At 44.3% G+C, this 23,988-nt stretch overlaps 1 protein-coding gene across 1 annotated transcript in view; it reads left to right on the forward strand.

The window, feature by feature from the left end:
- Nucleotides 1–22,180, forward strand: part of T265_05558 (hypothetical protein) — a gene marked incomplete at both ends in the record, with an annotated part of 28,095 nt that extends 5,915 nt beyond the window's left edge. Inside the window, 8 exons of the mRNA XM_009170599.1 lie at nucleotides 1,842–1,900; nucleotides 2,120–2,192; nucleotides 3,555–3,712; nucleotides 6,294–6,520; nucleotides 11,674–11,830; nucleotides 13,794–13,875; nucleotides 17,665–17,738; nucleotides 21,685–22,180. Of these exons, the coding sequence (XP_009168863.1) occupies nucleotides 1,842–1,900; nucleotides 2,120–2,192; nucleotides 3,555–3,712; nucleotides 6,294–6,520; nucleotides 11,674–11,830; nucleotides 13,794–13,875; nucleotides 17,665–17,738; nucleotides 21,685–21,868 (1,014 nt within the window). The remainder of the gene's footprint in view (nucleotides 1–1,841; nucleotides 1,901–2,119; nucleotides 2,193–3,554; nucleotides 3,713–6,293; nucleotides 6,521–11,673; nucleotides 11,831–13,793; nucleotides 13,876–17,664; nucleotides 17,739–21,684) is intronic.
- Between the last annotated feature and the right edge of the window lie 1,808 nt (nucleotides 22,181–23,988).

The following is a 23,988-nucleotide window of genomic DNA, read 5'->3' on the forward strand; positions in this document are numbered from 1 at the left end:
TTAATAAGTGGGGCGAATTTACAAGGTTTGTCGGAGTTAATACACACGGGGAACATTTCATGCGACAAGCTCATGACAGTCATCCAGGAGGAGCTTTCCAACAACTCCAAAGCGTCTTCGCGTACCTTTCTCGCGGGATCGTATTGGTCACTGTGCTCGAGCAACACTGAATTGGCTGTCTCTGAAGACGGAGACATTTGCAGCCCGATGCGGCTCAATGTGCCCGAACAAATTGCCATCGATTATTTTTTTTTCTAGGGTTGTAATTCACACCCTTATTCTGCATCGGGTCCGGACGTCGTCACATTCTCAAAAACTTGCTGACATCACTTCTCTCGACTCACCACATTTTCGCCTTTCACGAAGGCAGTCTTACCGACTAGGAGATCGTCATAGTTTAACCAATGCGTAGAGATATAAGTGACATATTGATACAAATCACCGTTTTATTAACCTCGTCTGTTATGTAAGGCGCTTTGGTAAATCGTCTAACATGGTCCACGATGTCATTTTGTGGAAGCTGTTCTTTCCTCACGAGCAAACACGCATTAATCTTATACTATTAACCTGCTTCTAGCCCTCGAGAAATGGACAGAAGTTATCCATCAGCGGGAGAGACTAACTGTTATCTAAGCAAGGCCTTTAACAAAGTTCCACGTTCGTCTTCCTTGTTTTTTCCTCCTCCTTGGGGGTTCATGGGCATGGATCGACAACTTTCTTTAGGCCGCAGTCACTTCAGATATTTTGGACCGGTGCTCACTGCTACCGCCGAGTTCCCGTTATTGATTTGTGTGTTGGACCTGATAAAGTTCTCTCTACTGCTCTCTCCACTTACCTGCATAATCCGCCACCGTAGATGAAGTGTATCTGCACCATTGGGGATGAGCTACCATATCTTGTATACATACAAGTTGACTAGTCTGTTGATCAAACAACCGAAATGCGGCCATCCTCGAAAAATTGAGTCACACCCCATGTAAATGTTCGCTTCTAGTGAGGCGGTTTTTGTGTTTCGATTCTCACCTAATCCTTCAGTGCAGTCTTACCAGGTACGGGATCGCATCTCAGCGTACTCACGGAGCGCTAAAGTAAAAGTGCCGGCACCGAGGTTGCTGTACGTTTATACGCATATATACATATATACGTAATGTAGTGTACGAAGGTTAATATTAGTCTTCTCATCTAACTCAGACATATTTTTGTTCCGATTGATCCGACACCGTTGAACTAATGTGTACTATCGTGTACGGGAGTAATCGGGTTGAACTTGCCGCACAGTTGCGTTCTGTGTGCAATCATCTTGCCTAAAAAAGGTCATTATCAGGAGAGAACATTCACCTGATGAATCCGCGACAGCATCTCCTGTCATTCAAGGTTTACTGTGTGATTCATTCATAGGAAGACCACTTCCCAGTGGCTGCTTGATTCCCGTGGTGTTCCTTATTGGTTTGCTGAAGGTTAGTCAGGCCAGTTGCATCAACTGATATCAAACTATTTGGATCTTGTACTGTCTGTGACGAATAGTAACAGAGTATGTAACTTCTGACCGTGTCAGTGTTCCTCGAATGCTTTAAGCTTGACGATGAACCTCCTCACTGAGTTCGTGGTCTTTCAAGGGGCATTTCTCTCTATCTGCAAGTTCCCTAATACGACCATATCGCTGTGATTAGGACTCCTGCACCGTACTCCTGAACTTTCTCAAATACGAGTGCGGCTTTAGGGGGAAGTCGAAGTACTTTCATGTGTTAAGTTGATTGATCTCATCCGCTTTCACCTGCCTGGTGATGCAATCTTGGTAATTCAGACATTTTTCCTCCCTTCTCTTACCTTGTTCTCTTTAGACCAAACAGTCACGATGGCAACAGCTATCGAACTACTGTCCCTGTGACTTGTTTTCCGGGTGAGTTTACATTCCCTGACTTTTTTGTGATGCATCGTAGATGACTGCGAACCACGGCGGGGTGTGTGACTAGGAACGAAACAGCACACATGTTTTTCAACTAACCGATTTTGGGGTCAAGCTTTTTTATACCTACCATTAAGAACCATTCGGTACTGTTGTGTAATACAGCTTTTCGTTACACTTGCTGACAGCGCTTTTCCTGTTTTCATCATTTAGTGATCGCAATCGAATGGCTCGAAGTCTTTGGGCCTTGCTTGACACACCTCAGATCAATTTGCGCATACACCTGGTGGGTTCTTGGTCAACCAGCACATCTCATTGCATGGTTCTCATTGATACTTGGTGAGCATGTGTTGTGCTTACTGTGCATTTGTGGAACCGCGTCAGTTCCGTTTAACTGGTATTCATCACATCGAAACCATTTTTTTTGGCTTTCTAGTTTCAGTTTCACCTTGTTCTTGTGATAGCGTGGAGTAACTTCTCAATGAGTCGTTGACGTACTAGACCAACTCGCATGTATACTTCAGGTGCTTTTTTACCACTTCACCTTGGGTCAGTCAGTGGCGTTTGTTCCTTCAAGTTGTCTATCGCCTTCAATGCGTATATGGTCAGTTTCCCGAACCATCTGATCATGCCATCGCCTCCGGTACTTGGCAATATCCCTTACACTTCCCCCATTTTCTGTAGCCACTGGAACCAACGTACCCTTGGTACATGGTTTATAGCTGATAAACTGAAACGACTGGTTCAGTCTAGATTGACTCTGGTTTTTGGATAGTGTCCTGTATGAACGATGTGATGAGTCCCAAAAACAGCTTCGCAACCAAACGATATGGTTCTTGCTACCTTAAAGTAGATGCTATTCTTCATCCAACTCTTGCATCTGCTCTATGCCTTATCAACAGGCCAAATGACGATCTAGCTGACCATTTCGGGAGAGGATCACACTGTCGAGTTTCCTCTTTTGGGGCGATTCTTACCATTGGAACAGACTTCAAGCAACTGACTAGAAGTGATCTCTCTTCAGGGCTATCTTTTCCTTACTGTGAGGAGGATGAGCTCATTAGGTAATAAAAATTGATATTAGGCATGTACGTGAGTCCTCACCTCCAGTCACCTTCCTCGTGTAGTTTCAGTAACGTTTTTGGAGCGCAGCTCTACTGTCATCAGTTTGCGTGTTTTTATTTTGAGAGTCATAAAAGCCATCCTATGGGTGCTGAAAGCCGTTCTTAACTTGACTTCTGTAAGGTGTGAGTAAACTGTTGGTACCTAGGACTCTAGCTAGAGTCTTCATGAGGCATGTCCATTTTTGACCGGAGCCCCCAACTTATTTTGTGACGTATTTTTGTTTGCGCATCCAGCGGATAAGTTTCTTTTGCATGGGAGCATTCTGTATCCATCCTGTGGGGTTCGGAAACATCTGCATGCGCTATCGTGTAAACAATTCTTGTTGGACTACCGTGCATTTGCTTTTCGTGATTATCTGTCGGTGTTCTACATTCTGTGGATTCCTTATTGTCTCCACTTTCCTGCACCCATGTTGTTACTGTTTATGTTTGTTTTTTGCCCCATACATATCCTCGCGGACTGTTCTAGCCTGTCGCGCACGGGACATGTTTGTTTCAATAGTTCGATTTCGTTTGATTTTCAGGATACCCAACTAATCTTCTCATATGAGGTTGATCGTTTGGATAGAGGACTTGACAGCTTTTTCTGGGACACGACGTACAAGACGTGCGGTGGTGCTAATGGACTTAACGGTCTTAACGGAGTTTGCGAAAATGGATGCAATGAAGAGAGCGTACACAAGTGAGTTCCTATGGTCTACTGCTATACATTTGGTTTGAACAGCCTCACATACTATCCAACACAATCAGGCAACAGTCGCCACACTTTTTACCCCTATGGCCATCTGGTTTATCAACAAGCTGAAGAGAGCGCTTTCATGTCTATCGTGCATTTGCTGTATAAAAGATTGAATTCCTTTTATATCCATTCATGCTGCGCAGCGATCCATGTAACATTGCTGGCAACGAGGGAAACTAGTTGCTCTCACTCTCGTCATTTGTATAACGTCCCCCAAACCGCCTTTCCCGACTTTCTTATTACTCACGGGAGTAGTTTACAGAGGACCGAAGGACTCATAGGCGGAAATCTCTTGTAACATATCGGAGAGTTAAAAATGAATAACGAATGAGGATCATGAAGATTTGATCAAACGAACGTGTTCTTAAGAATTTGACGTAAATAAAACTTTGGAAAAAAAACATAGTGTAAGCGAATTCAAAGGATGAGCAGGTAAGACGGAAATTATTTACGAAAGCCAAAATGGAAACTGAGTTTCTGGATTAATAACATGTTTGCCGAGCTTGGCAGCCGACGAATGGCAAGTGGTCAGTAAACCCGCCCGAACTACCAATATTCCCACAAAATCGAGTTTTCTGGATTTTTCATGTGCAATCACTTTCACGTGTGGGCATTGATTGCAACTGTTTTTGGGGGGTGGAGGCAAATCAAAATGAACGAGCATTTGGGTGACTGTGTTAGGGCTTGGATCAAAGTGTAAGGGGGACGACGGAGGAAGACAGACGGCGTGGAATATGATAGACTGATAGTCAACACCTGAAAGTTGGTGGAGAACGCCAATGAATAACACAATTCATCCATCAGATGAAAGTATCCTATGAATGCAGGCATTCATTACGTCGACTTGAAACAAAGTGCATAAAAAATAACAAAGGGAAGCTTTCAGGTGATGACAGGCAATTGATTTCTATTCATGTGAACGAGGGAAATGGATTTGTGAACGAAATTGATATCTTGTACTTGAAAAGTGTTACGCCCATTCCTCGAAAACTTTTCAGATTTTCTAGTCTACCGGCTGATAAAACCTGACATCTGTTTTGGACGTATGTGGTTAACTTTTTCCAGAATGGAAAATGTGCTACGAGATTTCAAATATGGTACCAACCGAAACACTTGGTGGCCTTTGTACAGCAAATTCAGTTGGCGAACGGCATAAACGAGTGATTTAGTTGGGATTGAGTTTAGTACCGCGTTAAAACAAAGTTAGCTCACGAGTGTATTTCGTTTAATGGATAACCATGCACGTTCTAAATACATGAGCTTTCTCGGCTGAACTAAGCTTGTTATCGAGGCATGTATGAAACGGAATGCGTTCTGCAGGGGATATGTATACAACCGGTACCATCCAGTAATGGTTTTTACTATTCAATATTCGAACTAGTCAAGGGAGGTGTTTGACTATTTTTATGGAGGCTCACACAGATCGGAACGATCTATCGTTGTTTATCGATTGCCAGAGGCAAGGGCGGCTTGATGTCTGATGTACACCTGTGACTCATTGTTATTTCGTCGTTCTGTATTCCAGTTCACACATTTTGTATCAGTCTGCTAAGTTTGTCATCAAACCACACAAGTTTCACTTTTATCACCAGTCACCGTACTTAAAAAGAGTACAGAACCAACCCGTTCCCTCTATTCCAAATGCATTGAGTGTTTCTTCTGGAGAGGTGTGTGACGAAATGAATGCTAATCAACGCATCTACTTTTTCCACCAACTTGAACGATCGATATTATTCAGCACGTTGTTGTCCACATAAACCGCCACGACTGCGAATCTAACTGAATAGTCCAATTATGTTTTTCTCGAACCAGTGCATACTAAAAACTTGACGGCGCTACCGATGCCACAAAGCTTTAGAGGGGCGTTCTTATATCTCCGAGAGTTCCGGTCATCGCACCCTCCCGAATGAAGCTTCTGTGTGTTTCCATATCGGCGCAGCTGAAGGACTGTCTGGATGCCTTAATTTTCTTTAGGCTGCAAAGTTGAAGATGAGACGTTACTCCAGTTGACCAGCAAGTACAAATGCCTCGAGCTGATAGGTACGTCTCTAAGCTCTGAAGTGAACTCGAATATAGAGAGCTCCGATATTTGAAAAAAAGCCAGATAAAACAAATACTCCGAAACAGTGTTCACTCCAAACTTCACTCGGTTGAAATAAATTGCCGAATCTGTGACTGCGATGTCGTGATGTTAGTACTGCCGTTTAGATGTTGCAGTGACGCTTTGAATCTGCAACGAGAGCGACGAAGTCCTCTCGAGTAGTGCGTTTGTTTGATGAGTGATGGATCGGCATCCCAAAAGAGACTTGGAGTGGTGAACCGTACGGGGTGCTATAAGATGAGCTTTCGTACTTCTTCAGGTAGCAGCCCGAGCTACGCAACATGGATTGCACAAGCCGGAGCCATGACTTACGTTGGCAAACTTTATAGCCAGTTAAATCCGTGTTTCGGTGCCCTGTTACATTAGTTATTGACTTCACTCCGTGGCCTTGCCTACACACGATTAATTGCGTATCGGTTTTAGATGTAAGAAGAATCGTGAGTGTCCGTTCACAAATGACCGGGATCGGCTTATACGTGGTCTTCTGCTCGATGCGTTGTTGCATGAGCTGAATTCAGAGAATGACTCTTCTGCGCCCATCTCGTTGTACCCTGGTGATCGGGTGGCATTTTCCATGAATTGTCGATTCCATCGTGCCTTGCGTCGCGCACAATACCCGCAGTTGGATGCCTCCAAAGTTCCTATCAATGGTATTGGTTTCTGGTGCCGTAATTTTGATTCCTCCAGTGCCTTGTTGATCAGGTTATCTTGTTACAAAGTTATTGATATTCAAACATACTTTCCCACCCTTTCGTGCTAAAAACAAGGGCAGTGCTAAATGCGACAGGCGCGAGCGTTCTAACTAAAGACCCGTTGTATGTATGTGCTCAAACTCATCTCCCACTTCTACATCTTCCTCCACATCCTGTAAATCTGGCTGTTAGGGATTGCGCGAAGTAGCGGAGCTACTTTCATATTCTGGATAAAATATGGATGGAGTGAGTTTTACGGAGTGTTGCTTTCTGTCGACTGATTTATGGTCAACGATATGACTGTGGTTGTTCAACTGTGAAAGGTTTTGCACTGCCAGACAATAGCTGAAAAATGGTGCACCTCTGTTTTATCCTGCGTGAAACTCACATCACACTAATCTCCCAGACAGGCATATGCTTGTTGTCCGGTCCCTCCATCTACAACGATCCGACGGATAGGTTTGTTCTCTTCCCATTACATTCGCCATTCCACATACGGTGCAACTGCAATGCTGCTTTATTTATGCTCACTCCTTCTCTCTAAATGCGGTTCACACCACGTCAGATTCCCGCAATGGTGTGCTCACTGTGAAGGGCGCTAGGTCTTCCGCTGACTAAACCGACTGAACTATCGCTCCAGTGGTTCATCAAGCCAGATAAGCCTCACTGAGCAACTGTGTGCGGTCGCCTGCGTAGTTCTTCAGCAACTTTTATGAGATTTAAACACTCCGTTGATCCTGGGAGGTATGCACTTAGCTATATCCAAAAGGACTTTTCTTCGAGGAGAGTAGTGCCCAGAAAATTTCTAAAGCATCTCATTGAGGTTCGGTCCCATGTGACTTCTCCATTGTTCCCGGAAGTTGTCCAGTTGTTTCGGCGGGCTGAACTGTTTTTATATCAAGTTTACTATGTGTACTCTTGTTCGTATCCTTGTTTTATGGCGTATGCGGGCTACTGAGGAAATCTTCCTATCGCATACCCGTTATACCGGCTTTCCCTGGCTATTCGGTTTCCGAAACCCAAGCCAGATACCGAGACTCGTCATACTAATCAGGGAAAGATCGGCTGCATTAAAATCTTTCCTATTACTCGTGCCTTTGCTCCTCTGAAAGAACCTACGAATGTGGTTTCCTTGACCGCCCTGAGTAGTGTCAAATTACCTGGCATAGCGTAAAATTGATTCATTCGTCCGGTTGTTTCTTCGTAACCCTCATGTTTTCAACACCCAGACGTAAGCCCGGGTCGTTTTCCAATGACTGGAAAATGAAGAATCTCTCTCTTGTCAGGTATCGTTCCATAGTGAACAAATGGATCTTGCCAGGTAGTTCAGGTCTACTAGGCTAGCCGTCTATGATATTCTGTGATGGGTGATAGATACCCTCTACCTTATCATCTACGGATAGCGGGCCTCGCAATTCATCGAGACATAGGAAGCACAGTTTCACGGGTTGATCCAGATGTGGTCTACTGACCTTTTTGGAGAAATAGCTATGCCAGTAGAGAAACTCATGTGTTTTTATCCTCTGGTATCGATTTTGCGGGTCAGAGATCGACAGAAAACGTGCACACTAATGGTTTGTCATTAAAATTCAAGGGTAGCATCAAATTTCGTGTCAGAAGTCACGTGGAGAGGATGATTTAATCGATAAAAAAAGTTGTGACAGACGCCGTAACCAAGTACAGTGCCACAGTTGAAGGTCACACATTCACTGACAAAATGAAAAGACCGGAAAAAGATCGTGTTCTGCATCCAGTCTGGTACTTTGGATTAAACAATGTTTCAGCCACGCTTCTTGTCAACCTTGTACTTCATTGGCTGGTGCCTACAGTTTGCATCCTATACATGAAAAAATTATGTTGCATATCAGAACTGCGGAGGAACACTTACAAAACTTGTCCGTAGTGGTAAGGAGAATCCAGGGTGCTGTTCTTAAACTTACACCAGGAAAATGTCACGTGTTACTGTCTGAATTAACTTTCTTTGGTCATATGAGACAGGACAACTGTTTACTCGGATAAAGCACTCCAGCCGAGCCCGTTTCTTGTTGTCTTCGGTTCCGATTTGAATGAGTCGATTGAAACAAAAACAGCAATTCTCTTCACGGTTCAGGTACCTCATCGTCTGAATTTCCCTCCATGGAAGATACATTCCGCGCCCGTACACCCATGGCTATACAGTTGTAAAAACCAATGGTTAACGACGGCTGATCCCAGTTTACAAACGCAGCAGGCAGTGGACAACATTGCAGTCATCATCCTCATCGACATTATGACACTGGTGTTCAACATCGATGCTTCACTGCCGTACAACTATGGTGTATTTAAAAGCCTTATTGTGAAGAAAAGAATAAAGATGGACAGGGAAGGGGGTTAGTCCTAGCTTACTACATTCATTCTGAGATGCCTACACCTCCAAACACTCATTCAGGCAATCCGGATAGAAGCTGACAAGAAGAGCGCCACTGACATCGGTTGGGAGCCATATTTTGCAGCGTCTCCAACCAGACGCACTGTGGATCACGCGGTCACCATCCTGGAAGGCGAGTAGCACCGACAGCACCAAAAATTTGCAGAATGAGAACACAGCGTTTATGAAGCCAGTCGACTTAGGTTGGGCAAAATAAACGTGTTGTCTAATTATGGGAAAGGTGTTACAACAGGCTAACCAATCAACTCGCGCAGATGATTCGGACTTCACCTTGGTCATTTGTTCAGTGGATCGGTTTTGAAACAGACTTTTTAAGAGTCCTATGTTGTCCTGAGAGGGTAAAAGGAAAACACGGTCACGTTGGAAATGCAACGTTACTGTTCTATGTTCTCTTCTGCCGTATTTGTGTGTGGTGTTCAACAGCCTTTGAAAGGATGGTTAATGAACCCTTTGCTTGGTTCGAAATTCTCCAACTTTTCCTGTCATGTTCGCGCTGCGTAAGCTGTTGACGTAATGCGAATGCTCCAATAGTTGAGACAACAGTTTAGGTTACTGGTTTTGTGTTAAACAACATGAACGATTGGTTCTATTTCTCTGTTGTTGCCAGTCGCTCTAATTGAATGAACCCATGACAAATTACTGTCCTTGAATGGTGCAGCTGGAAGCCTATCTGACCCTGTAACGCACTAGTGTTTGAGGACAGAAAAGTATATTGATACTTCATGAACTTAGGGAAACTCGGAGCCTACCTTTCGAGGTGAGTGGTCAGATGAAATGTATGGATACAACGACAAATGACCAACAGAGACCAAAACACCAAATTTAATCATATGTTTGGTTTTCAATATTGAATTTTGTTAACTCACTAGCAGAAGGTCTCTTGGCTCAGTTACTGTCATTTTCCTGCGATAACACTCTCCGTAGGACATTACATAGCTGTGATACGTTTGTTCAACTTGTGGCTCACAAGGCCGTTCTACCGCCAAATGGGAACTCGTTTCGTGGGTCTAGCGTGGAAATTTAGTGGATTTCCATGCTTGATGGGAGGATGACCTGAATCACCAAAGCGCTCTAGAATGATCGGTGGCGGAATACTGATCCTCCCCTTGCGGTCCATTTCACCGCATGGTTACTGAACCGTACGAGAACGCCAAGTATCACATTGGCGCGCACAATCTGTAACAACTGGTGATTCTCACAAGCTTTAACTTCAATTGAGGTATCTGACTACTATGACTATGTCAGCGCTCTTTGTGTTGAGCGACAGGGTAGTTAGTTCCTAACAGAATGTCGTTTGCTGAATTAGGACTGTAGTTGATGCATAGTTTGTTGTTTTGTTGTGTCCGTTTCGATCAATTTGGGTTGTTATGGCGGTGGACAGTTCGATTACATGGGTTCGGCTATTAGCGCGCTCCCAACCGAGTAAGAAAGCCACAGTTCTCAGTCTGAGGTCTATGCGAACACTGGCACAGCCCATTGCAGAGCAATTAGAGAGTGAGTATGCGTGAATGAACTTCACTGGATACTGGATATTCTATTCCAGATTTAGAGCCAGCAATTATCTTTCAGTATGTTACCTGGCAGGAGTATGTCATTAACATACGTGCCCATGCTTTCCCATGATAGTAACTGTGAAAGGATGGTAAAACGACATTTGAATAAATGACATGAAGCGGCATATGTAGTAGTTATGCCCAGCCCGTTTGCTTGATACACGAGATACTTAGAAAATTGAGCAGGAGAGGTAATGGTTGGCGAGGATGAGTTGCCTCAACCGTAAAACTCGCCTTTCTGCTCTGCCGTGTTCAGCCTGTTTGACATAAAGAGACTTTTGATGGTGCAATTCAAGCTTGTATGTGAACGCCAAGCATCGCTAAAGGCCTTCAGAAAAATGCGATAGGCAATGGTTTATGGTGTAAGACTACCAGACTGTCTTAGCCTCTAAGGAGCAGATCATCGTACGAGGAGACCCTTGATCAGATGTTTGTTAATTGATCAACTTGGTGGCTGAAGATCTTTATGTTGCGTAGTCATTCTCTGGTGTATTTCATTCGGCTTGTTGAGGTAGGCACACTGTCACAATTGAACAAGTCTAGTCTCCTTGTGACTCTCCCAGCTGCCACTGTAAGAAGTCCGTCTTAAAAAGGTTGCTTAGTTTGGCTTATCCAAGCCTTTGGGATGCTATGAAGTCTTGTAAAACTGCATGGTAACTGTAGCTAATTGTTAGTGTCCCGCATGCTTCCACTGTCCCTATTGGTTAGAAATTAGAGGGACTGTCGAACTAGTTCAAGATGTGGGTAGTTTCGAACTAATAACACCAAAAAATCCCGTCAATCTACTGTCCCATTGGTTAGAAATTAGAGGGACTGTCGAACTAGTTCAAGATGTGGGTAGTTTCGAACTAATAACACCAAAAAATCCGTCAATATGCTGTGACCGGAACTAAACCCGCCGCTCATTGAAGAGTGTCGCGAGCAAAGTGGATGATGACGAGGTCATTCACCTATCGAACATTCTTCATTTCCACTATATAACAAGCAAAAAGGACGCCTAAAGCCTCAGAACAGTTTATAGTTTATTTATCTCATTTCTCCAACTTTTCTTCTGTCACATTCAACTCGCCTCACTTTCACTGTTTGTGACTCTGGTGACTTATGAATTCATTTTCATTTGCTCACAATAGGGGACAGTAGCACAACCTCGTCGGACCAGCTACCTCCGGATGGTTCAATTCTGGGTCGAGTTTTGGCCACCCAACTACTGAGTCGCGTGGACATATGCTTTGTCGTTCCACATTATGAGCGTGTATGCGAATGCTTGATCGCAAATAGACTTACGTGGTACGTCGAATCAACCCCCATTTTGTTCAGTATGCAGTTGTTTTCCAGTCAGTGTTTTATTTTCAGTATTTATCAGTGATAGATTCTGTAGCCATGCCGCATATACACCGTTCGCCAGAACGGTGCCCGTCGGAAATTCAACACTGTCGTGAACATGCTGATTAAGTGCTTCTGCACGGAATGGCTGTTGTAGCATTAACGGCTCTTCGGGCACTAAATTGTTTCCACTGTGCGTCTACTGTCAAAGTCGCTACACTCTTCATGCTAAATGCAACTGGTCATGCATTGTGCTCTCTTGAGCTGATCGTACTTCGTTTGCATGCCAACTACACGTCCCTACGACACACGGGCCTTGAAAAAATGTTCGGCTCCCTTACCTGTCGACTTTGGAAAGCAGTTCAACCTTACTCGACCAATGATCCCTCCGTGGGCGCTCATTATTCGCACAATGGAATTGAATTTTTGAAAGCGACGACGTGTCTCATGGACTGAACGAGACAGGCAATTGAGATCGGAGTACGAGTCCAGACTTTTGAGCCCCATTTAAGCATCCCGGGGTCGCTGGGAAAGTATTCCACCAGACGTTTTCCGCCAGGGGGGTATAATTACTTCAGTGGACAATAAAAGTTGGTGAGCTGCAAAAATATGAACTAAGATTAGGATGATTTTTGGTGTGAGCACTTATGCAACGAAATGCAACAGTTTGGCGCAAAAAGTTTTATTCCACTCGTAAAGGTTTTGCAGCCAAGAGCATTGTGTGGCCAATAGGTCCCGGTTGTTTCAAACTCCGTTCGGACCTGCAACCTACGAACTGAGCGGAGGTGCGGTGAAAGCTCTGTGCAGCTGTACCTGGAGATTCGATACCAACGCTGTGCATTTTAAGTGATTTCTAAGACATCCTTTCCTTTTAGCATCCTGTTTCTTGCTTTTTTACTTCTTTTAGTGCATGTTCTTTCGCCTAAACCTTATATATTTGAATTTGGAGATTTGATGGTGAACACTGTTCTGCAGCATTCTATCGACCTTGCGCCACTCAGCGGTATTCACTTCCTTTTTGTTTGATTGGACTCAGTCCGCAAAAGTCTTTCTGGTGGTTTGAAACAAGCACCTTTTTCGTTTGGGTGGTATGGTATCGTAAAATTTTAGTTTAATCACCGATCTAATGCTGTAAGGCTGAGAAGCTGAGAAGCCGATTTAAGCTGTTCCCTTCTTTTTGGAAATCGTCAACGCGCACTCCACAAACTTCTATAAAGGTTTTACCTCAGGGCTTTGCGATTAAGGGTTTCGACTGCCTTACACTCGGCGACCGGTCGATGATCAGCAGTTGGCACCACTCATCTTTCAGTCACGTAGTTCTTGTTGTGCGCTGTGGCTTCTGTAACTAGACGCCCTTGAGTAAAGTATGATGTGATGCTTTGTAAATACATTATTTCGCCTTTCAGGTTGAAATCCAAAATCGGGATCTCAAAATCATTTTACCCTTTGTATGCCAGTTTTGGTTTCTCGGGTTCAGCTAGTTTCTAGTGTTGTGATGATGGTAGCAATCTTTTGTGATTAGTTTTTCGATTCCATGTGGTCTATCTTGCACACCCTTGCAAGGTGGATCGAATTTCTTGGGTTGTCATAGGTTTAACATGGTGAACGTGTTAATTGTTATGAAAAGATCTTGTCGAAAAATCTGCACAATCTAGGTTGGGGCACTTTTATAGTGCTTGTGGTACGCCATCATCAAGTCCCCTTCCTCCCTCTTTCTTCTTTTCATTCCAAGGCTTCAAATGTAATTAGACTTTGTACGGCAGTGAAGCCTTAATACCAACACGGATGTTGCTGTCTCTGATGTTGACAATCTTAACTGACGTTGCTAATTTATTATATACTCTACAGTTTTGAAGGTGTTTCTAACTGTACAGTTTTTTGTTCTACAGAGCGCTTGAACTCTTTCAACCTTTTTCTTTTATTGCAGGGATGATTACGTCGGTCTGGCGGACTCAGATCGCACTCACCTCTTGGGTGATTCACCTGAGCTAGTGAAAAGTTTTGATATCGTAAGTTTACACTAGTTTTCGGAACCCGATTTTGCCTGTGAATATATTTTTTGTCAACTTTTCATACATTCTGCAACAGAATTAACTGAACTTCCGTTCAGCTCAGTAGGTCATAAAATGCGAAAAGATATTACCGAATGCAGAGCCCAGAGGATAACTCATCTTCACTACCCTGATGTAACAATGATCGTGTGTGAACTACTTTCCTCTACCCACTTCACCGTTTGCCATGTTTGTGGCAAAACTCTGCAGTCTTCTTTCCTGGAAAGAAAACTAGCATGCTTTCCAGACAGTCCCCAGAGGTACCTACAGAATAACTGACGGATACCCTATCATCAGCAGAAGGGTGTTTCCAGAATATCGGATGAGGAGAGGAGTTGGTTTTTGTGGAGACAACGAACGAGGAAAAAATTGATAGGGTACCGGTCTGAAGAACCATCGATTAAGGTGGAGTTAAAGAGCTTGGACAGGGCGCAATCGACAATCCAGGTTGGACATTTGTTTTCAGTTTCGAACTACATAGTCGGTTAGAATGTATCCAGTCACATTATTGTAGCTTCATAACCTTTTGTCGTTTTCAGCCCATTTGTTCAAAGATGGTGTGTACAGTAAGGAGGCTACTGAATGGGTTGACATCTGAACACTCTCACTGCATGCGGCTGACCGTCCAACATGACTCATCTGTGGAAGAACTCGGGTAATGTTTCCTAGCGTGCTGATGCACGCCATTCTCCTGGCACTCCATTCTTCAGCAGCTGCACACTAATGCTCACAAACTTGTCGATATCCTCCTAAGAGCTTCAACAGCAACAGAATTCGCTTGCTCCAAGGCACAGCTGCCCGCCATATACACACCTCAATGCACGACTTTCAGGGATTTTTCGATCGATAGCGGACATATTAGAATTGCATGGTGAATTTGACGAAATTTGCTGTACGCAGTACCAATGCTTTTATAGACCATGAGTCATTGAGTTCAGCCTTTAACGGGTCCACCGTTGTTGCATTGTTTTACCGCACATCTTTACAATAATGGGAAGTGGTAAGTTCCCCAAAGTCATCATCGTCAGTCATCATTGACATGTTCACTAACTACTAAACAATGGTGGTTCTTGGCTATTTCTCTCTCGAGGAAGTTCGTTTCTATGTTATTGTCAAAGTTATTTTTGCAGACTGGATCTCAGATTATGTCTGGGAGTTCTCCCTCGCATTTCGGCTGTAAGTTCACCTGTGTCAGCATAAATGATCGGCGTCTTTGTCTCTCGGAACATGTTCCAAACCAGTTGCCATAGATTTTGCGACACTACGAGTCAATACCATTGGAGATCATTGAATGGCAAACATTTGACATGACTCTGCTGTCCACCCTGCTGACGCTTTCACTAAACTGTTATGTGATCAAAAACTTGGCTTCGGTTTTGTTAATAAGAGTGAAGAGGTCCACATAGTGTGCACAGAAGCTGTACGACTACCTGAACCGTTTGCTTCTTCAGAACAATGTGTCGTTCGGTGTAATTAACTCGTTTCTATGTCTGTCGTCTGTACACGCCGAACGGTCTATGTCCACGACTGGAAGGGAGTCATGTCTTGTTTCGCCAATGCGCTGATGACCGATTTCATAGCTGTTTTTCGACACGTCCTAATCCCTTCCCATCGAATATTGGCAGATTCGACAGATTATTGAAATTTGAAAACTGATGGAGCTGAATTCATTGTTTTCTGTTTATTCGTTCGAATAACACAAAAAAGATAAGTCGTGAGGTGTGATCATTTCATACGCTTATATCAATCGGAACACTTTACACATCACATCAGAACAAAAGGCTCAAGTTTGATATCATTGATCTCACTGGTTTCGAGGATGTATGATAATCGACGATCAGCAGTTGAGTTAATCCAGCAACCATGACACCAAGATTTTTTTCTGTTCGTGCCAAATTATGTTCGAAGCAGCTGTGGATGAAGTGAAAGATACCGTGTAAAGTTGAGAGAACGGGTAGAATCGTTTCATCTGCTCTGAATACTATGCCTTTTGTGCTTAAGGGCACTCTGTGCTGAGCTGTATGACACATTCCCTCTCTAGAGTTTTACGGTTTTACTCTTCGGAATACTACCCTGGAAGGATAACGTTCATAGTTCGTGCTTTTCGGAACATTGGGCTTCAGATCCCGTTGGGATTGTTTTCCCATAACACAACAGTTTTATGGGTTTCTGAAATAAATCCGCCGCAACCCGGTTGCGTGGCGTCACTATCTGTATGGATAGATGGCGATGCAGATGGCGCTAACGTCGCAGTGCATTGTAATTGACCAACAACCGTTCGAATGCGGTTCTCTCTTCCTACCAATCACCGGAGTACTTCAGTGTACACTTGAACGGAAACACTGGCCGAATTCCTCCAGTCAACACTGTTCGTCTGTTTTAACCAGCGATTCAAACAAAGTTGGAGCATACACACGCTCCAATCGGAAGCTGTACCAAACCCATTCAAGTGAATTCCAACAAATAAAGCAAAGTCCCGAACGGCGTCCAGCAAGACTGTGCAGTGATGAAAACCCCGTACTTCTGCTTAGTAAAACAAGATTTATCAAGAGTTACCCGAGACCTTTTGTCCTTATTACTTTCCTTGTCATAAGACTCCAACTGCCGTCCCTGAGCGGCACTTATCGGTGTTTTTCAGTCGTATTGGCGGAGTTTCATGTCATTCACCATGCAGAAACTTTACTGCTTGCCCCCCTGTCAAGTGTGCTGAGTGGTTAGATACCGCAGTAGCGCATGTACATCATTGTAACTAGAGCAGGTATCAGTCTGAGTGTTTAGTATAACCATCGAACGCGATCGCTTTACTTCATTGATTTGGCGATGCCGTGTGCACGTTTTTCAGATACTAGTACTGTAGGTCACGTCTTTCAAAACTGCCTGAATTGTTCCAATTTAATTAGACGGTAGAAGTAGCTTTGGGAGGTTCCTTCGATTCCCGGAAATCGATTATGGCCGTAGTAATCTAAGATGTCTGTCGACAATGCCGAAATCCGCCCGGCAGACGTATTCGGTTGGCTTCATCATCGGCCTAAACCGGTGTTTCCTACCTATTGATATTGATGTGGTAACTGGAAGAGTAGGATTTATCGCCTTAGGATGATAAACACCCTTCCATCTGTTCTATTCTTCCGTTACTTCGCTGCCATGCTACCCAAAGGAATTAGTAGTAGAGGAGTGAGATAATCTCAGGTTACTCAAGCCTAGACGGTATCATTGGAGATGGCAAGGCTGGGTTCGAACCACAAACTACCTGGTCAGTTATTTTGCCTCTTAACTGTTCAGCCATCTCTTTTGGATATTACCACTAGTATGAGGAGAACAAGAACTTAGAAATTCCGCAGCCTAATCGCACAGTAAAAATCGAACGAAATAGCTGAAGCCGTGCTGCGCTTCTGCGTTGTCGAAAGTCGCATTCGCGGAACAAACCGGGGGCAGATACTAACAGTTCTGTAAGGGCAGTACGTTTCTTAGGCAGTCCTGGCGACTGATTTCCTTTTCATGTTTTTCACTGACTATGCATAGCCCGTTTCAAACAGTGAAAGATTGTCTATAGATACCTGCGTAGGTCATGCTTCCAAATAGGCTTTTTATCGAAAAATCAACTGCCTTTATAACAATAAACTACACTCGTTTTTTTTGGAATCCAAGATTTGATAAAACGTTTTCCCAAGCATTCTAGTGTTGGGTGATAGTCCTGTCTCCCCAAACCTTAAGTATGCTTTTCTGTCCTTGGTTTCCTTGTTGTAGGTGGAAAAGTACCTGATCTCATTGGTCGCTCGTGACTGCTCCATTATGATCTGTTTACGACGTGCACTTCCTGGGTAAGCTAAACCTTTTCCTATAAACTACCATCGATTCTAGTGGTTGGCATTGTACCTGCTTGTTTTCCTGTCCCGTGATATGCTGCACTAGCGTCAGCGTAAAGCATAACTGGGTGTCCTAAATAAAGGTCATGCGACGCTTGCACTGCGCTAAAAAGTTTCTAGTCAAATCTGCCTTTTTAAATAGCTAGTGTTATAGCCTGTGACTTCACATTGCCGATCTTTGTACGGCTACTAGGCTTGTTGGGGACGAAAGAACCTCAGCGGCAGCTCTCTAGTGTCTGGCTGCTAGCTCTCTCGAACCCTTGTGTATTATGAGGCCTGTGGAACTATACCCATCCTGTTTGTTCTCCGATCCTGATACCCCTGGTGAACACTTGTTGTAGAGTTTCCAGACTGACTCATATTCATTAAGCCCAGACGTCTTGTGGTTTCACCCAGTTCGCGGCTGGTCATGGTTTGATGCGACAGGCAAGTCTGGCAACAGTTACCATCCCAATGTGTTGCTGTCATCTGCAAGTCAGATCTCTATTGCCGTTGTTGCTTGAAAGTGAATTGCGTCTTCACGCATCCTCGTTTTCCCGAGAATAGACGGAAGAGCTCCCAATGGAAATGCAAATAGTTGTTATGATGGAGATCGTTTAATTCTCACAGGTATTCCAGTTGTTGACGAGCCCACGAAGGCGCATCAAAAGATGCATTACCAAAAAGTATGAACCATTGTTGAAAAGGCAAGCTCAGTCGCAAACTAGTGAAAAAATTAACAACAATGGTAATAGTTCAGCTTGGGCACCCTTTCGTCCCCTAACTGCAGTGAAACTCGAAGCAGACATGTGGATTAGGATATTCCCAGGTTGTCCGAGCCTAAACACGAGGAATGGGAAAAGGTTAGATTTGAACCACGGCCTTTCAGCCAGTTTTGCACCTTAACCATTGAGATGCCTTGAGCTCATCATGAACTGCAATCGTTTTTTCATCTGGAAGAGAATTTTACCGTCATATTCTTTGAAGGCCTCATGCTAGAAGCACGGGGCAGTGTGTTCAAACGTAACGTTATCTATGCTTCAAACGAATGAGTTAAAATTTCCGCATGGACTCAACTGTTTTTCTGAAGAACTGGAAAACCGTGTAAAGTATCGAGAGTTAAGTCGTTACTTCGATAGGAGGAACAAAATCTGTATTTTCCAGCTTCTTTTCTAAGCTGTGTCCAAAATTGTTAGGGATTCCCATGTCCTTCAGTCTCGGATTTTTCCCAGCATCTGTAGGCGCTGCGCAGAAGTATGACTCAGATAAACCCACGCGAATTTTCACTGAAAACTGACTGAATTGTGGGCCGACTTTGTTTTCAGACCAGAGATTGCGTCCCTTAAATCGTGTCGAGTGATCCGTTCTTATTTGGTTTCCGTTATGACCAGGCAATCGCCCCATGTCATCGATTGCAACATTACCACTCTTGTCAATATTCGTCCCCTACTGAAGTTTCAGTCCACAGGATCCGCATCAAGTCTGTCTGCGCCATGTAGCGGTCTGTTCAACTGTGCTGCGCTCGATAGTGCCGTCCTTAGACTGAGCTTACTCTTGCGCGTAGCGTTTTGCAAGAGTTTGACTGAGTTGTATGAATTCGTGAGCTATCCAGCATCATCATCATCATCAACTACAGCATGACATCAGTGCTCAACACCAATGCTTCACTGCCGTACAGCCATGACTTATTTGAAAGCCTTATTGTAAAGAAAAGAATAAAGGTGGATGGGGGAGGGACTTAGTGCTAGCTTAACACAATCATTCCGAGGTGCCTACACCTCCAGACATTCATTCAGGCAATCTGGACAGAAACTGACAACAAGAACGCCACTGACATCGGGTGCCAGCCATATCTTGTAGTGTCTCCAACCAGGCACAGTGAGGATCACGCGGTCCACATCCTGGAAGGCGAGTAGCACCGACAGCACCCAAGCGTTTCGTCATCTCCTTCATACTCCTCTGCCAGGTCAAGGGTTGGCCACCTCTCTGTTTACGCCACTCCGAATTGGGCGTGGAAAACAGTACTCTCTTCGGTAAACGATGGTTCGGCATGCGTAAAACATGTCCCAACCAACGCAGCTTCTGGTGCTGGACACATTCTTCAATGGAAGTACCCGTTACACAACCGAAAACACGCTTTCTAACTGCCTCGTTACGGATTCGCTGACACCAACCCACACGAGCTATGGTTCTGAGACAACGATTGTCGAACACCTGAAGACGTCTCAGGTCCGCTGCTCGAATAGGCCAAGTCTCACAGCCATACAACAAAACAGCCCGTACTGTAGCTTGATACACACGTCCTTTCAGATTCAGGGATAAACCATTCTGAGGCCATAGGTGTCTCAAGTTAGCAAACGCGGCCCGATCCTTGCAGATTCGTGCATTCACCTCATCTGTCACACTGCAATCAGAACTAATACAACTTCCAAGGTACTTAAAACGCTCCACAACTTCCAGTACCTCTCCCTGGGTTGTAAGGGGCGTGTTCAGTGACTGCACGTCCGCAAGCATGACCTTACACTTTGTGGGTGCAAATTCATACCAAAGGACGGGATGACTTTGGTCAGTTCATCCAAGAATACTTGCGCCTTCTCCTCCTCTTCGAACATGAGAACGATGTCGTCTGCATATTCCAGATCGACAAGGTTTTCTTCACTGGCTATTTGAACACCAGGGTTTTGGAGACCCTCCAGCGTTCGTCCCATTATTTCATCGATCACAAAGTTAAAAAGGAATGGAGAGAGTGGGCATCCCTGACGGACTATCCAGCTATCCAGCATGTTTTGATTGTAACAGGCCTGTTGTACTGAAGCGAATTTGGAAAACATTTGGAAAGCAAGGGTAACGTTTGCATATAAGCTTATATTTGAAGGGACGACCGTGTGTCTCGGTTTAAGCATTACTTGTAAATGGATGTGAAGTCTCAGCGTTATGTGCACGTGTTCGATAGGTATCCGTGCTAGACCAGTTCCGAGTGTCTGTCGTGTATTCCGACAGCAGCGCTGTTGGAAATATCATGACGAATCCCAGAACAGTTCATTGGAATGCATCACTCTATCGAATTTGTCAATTGGCTCATGTAGAGGTGGAACTATCGTCAAGCCGGGCTTTGTTCGCTTTTTAGGGTCGAGCAATTCGAATTGAGTATCTCCACTGATAGCCGAGTCCCATCCAGCCCAACTGACAGCATGATCGAGCTACAGTGGCATGTTTTGATCGCTTAGACACAACTTGTACTGACCAGGAGCAAGCGATGGTCAGCACATACTGATGGAGTCGTCCACCGTCATTGGTTCGATCATTCAAATGCGCTTTTTCAGAACCTCGTCAGTGATGTTGAACATCCAAATCACTCGCCAGAATAAAACCACCCGTGATTTTTTGCTCAGTAAATCAATTCCGGTAGATAGTCTTCGTCGTATTTTGGGCATCCGTCTGTCAGAGCATGTGCTGGTACGACAAGTGTACGTCATTTGCCGTCTCGATTTGAACTGGTCACAGTTCATCTAGTCAACTAAGTGACTGCAATCTAGTCTTGTGGAACAACCGGCCCTCAGTCTTTTGTGTTTCGCAGAGGACACAGATCGACAGAAAGTGAAAGTCTCGACTAAAGATGCTCGTTGTCCTATTCGAAAGTTGAAAGCGTCATTATGGAATAGATCCTTTAAATTTGTTTCGTTTCATTTTTTTTGCTGGGTGGTAGCGAATAGACTAAGAAACTTTAGTAACTGACAAATGGATGGGGAAATACCTAGTTGATGACTGTAATATGGGTTGCTGGAGAGAGAGAGAGAGGACCGTTTATTGTTAATACATGATGCCATATAGGCTGTTTGTTACCTATTACCTATCCTCTGTGTCTCATTCTACAGACGAGGTGTTTTCAATCCATACTTGTTTCCTCATTTTCATTCCCTAGTTGCCCGGATTGGGTCCCTACAGTTGGCAACACGTGTGCATGCGTACCGCGCATGATTATGAACGCGGTCATTATCGACCTAGACCCGAAACCACTAAAGAAAATCCGTGACCGTCTCTCGGTCGAGGAATCGATCGTTCATCAAACTTTAGCACAACATCCGTGGCTGTTGGATTCAGCTTGAGCCTGAATTCAACTCCAGCTGTAGAACGTCTTCCTCAACTATTTGTCACTTTCTGCCAACCGACTCATCTTCAGGCAGACCCGTACTGACCCTTAGTCTTTCCTTTGAGAGAATTTTTGTATCCACATACAGAAATTTTTTTACTCCCACCTCATTGTTCTTAGCTTGTTTTTCTCCCTTCCTCCGTGCCTCTGTCCTACTTCTATTTTCCCCACCTGGAAGACTCGAATCGTTCCTCCCATGGATGAACTGTCTCTTTCGCCACATAGAAAGTGGCTCAGATCTTTCATTGTAGATCTATTTTTGTTTTGGCCACTATTGATATAATTTATTTTTAAAACAACTTATTTGGTTTTGTCACATAAGCGAGGACCTAGTTGGGACATGTTCTACCGACAATGTACCGGCAATGCACAATAATGATGATGCGTTTGTTCCGCTTTAGAAAGATCACTTCTGGCAAGCCCCTTGAAAGCCCGAAGTAATCATCATTAACCACGGGCCCTTATTTGAGGTATCTTTTAGCGGATACCACATGGACGCGCTTCACTTGTCAGATGCGCCATCAGGTCTCCAGAAAATGTCCGTTTCGAACAGCACACACCAAACAACTGGTTCGTACGCATGCATTGTGTACGTTCTGCGTACTAAAATGCGGTAAATTCAGGCGCTTGTCGAGCATCTTAACCCATTTCTCCAAATCTCACCCATTTACGCTCCTCTACGCTGTGAAACTTTACCACACTCTTACGTTCAGGGGATTGCCGGACACAGCGTGCGAAAATCGCCCATGATAACCCACTTGTTCTCTGGCTCTCAGTCGTCATGTGGTTACCGCAGTCCACAATCCGTGTCTAAGCCCTATCGATTAGAACACTGGTTTGGTTCCCTTGGACGACCTGCAACCCTTCGTACTTAAGAATAGCTTGAAGCTTGTAAGTACTTCATATGCAGTACGGTGCAGTATGTGGGAAATTATAAACTCCGTTTCCGTAAGACATTCTCCAGTTTCTACGAGCCCCTCAGAAGAAGATCACCTGTCAGAATAGGCTTGTCTACTTGGAGACAGGACTAAGTGTACCACTCCGTTGATGAGATGAGAATCAGGAGCGCATTGTTTCAAGGTATCCTGTCCATTCAAGTTAACTGACTTACTCGTTCAGGAGAATATCACTAACAAACGGCGGTTGATACCAGAGACCAGCATTAGGAACGTGAATGGGTTTGCTTGACGGGCGTTGCTTCATGAAGAAAAGTTCCTTGGAATGAAAGTTTGTGAGCTGAACTCGGACGAAGTTATGACCATCTAGGCGCAACTTCTTCGTGAAGCGTAACAGATATTTTCTATTCCCAATATCCCTCCTAGCTCTCACATTCCATAAATAAGTCTTGGCTAATGTTTTGCTTAGTGGCAATCTTTCATCTGATTCCGAAGTTAAGAAATGTTTAAAAGAGAACCGAAGTGTTCCAGAGCTTGATAAATACCGGGTTATTATACGTCACTGGATTCCATCATCCGGATTTAGTTCGCTCTATCCGTGCTTTTTGTTGTGCAGTTCAATGCTTGTTGCCGTCAACATATCCAACGATAAACCACCAGTCAACGTCTGTTCACTCCAGATTGATAGTCGGTGCGCAAACAACGCTGACTATCGTTTTTATGACTCAGCATTTACATCTTCATAGCAGAGCGATCGGGATATCGAACGGTAGGTGAAATAGAGCTTGAATCGTGTCCTCCAACGTGCGGTCAATCTCCAAGCGACTGTTTGGTCAATTTGTGACAGTGACCTCTGCTTGGGTGGACGCTAGGGTCAGTTAGTCCCCCTAAGGACTACTGGTTATAGTCCTTGACCTTACAAGGGATATTGACCAGCAGTCGTTTCGATTAACGTGGGCAGGTCGTGTGTGAATTACCAAGACTTCCGCGTTGCCAAGCCTATGTGAAGTGGCTGAGCTTGACAAGAACTTCATGTGGCTGATTAGTGTGCCAGCGGTTGCTTCAACATCGACCGTCTGATGTGATAGTCAACTAGTAAATATAGGTCAACCAAATGGAGTACTCATAGTGCTTACTCTCATACGGACTGAGCCAGCTATTTGGGGAACCAGAAAGTCCC

Source organism: Opisthorchis viverrini, assembly GCF_000715545.1.
Source record: "Opisthorchis viverrini unplaced genomic scaffold opera_v5_104, whole genome shotgun sequence".
Taxonomy (NCBI): Eukaryota; Metazoa; Platyhelminthes; class Trematoda; order Opisthorchiida; family Opisthorchiidae; genus Opisthorchis; species Opisthorchis viverrini.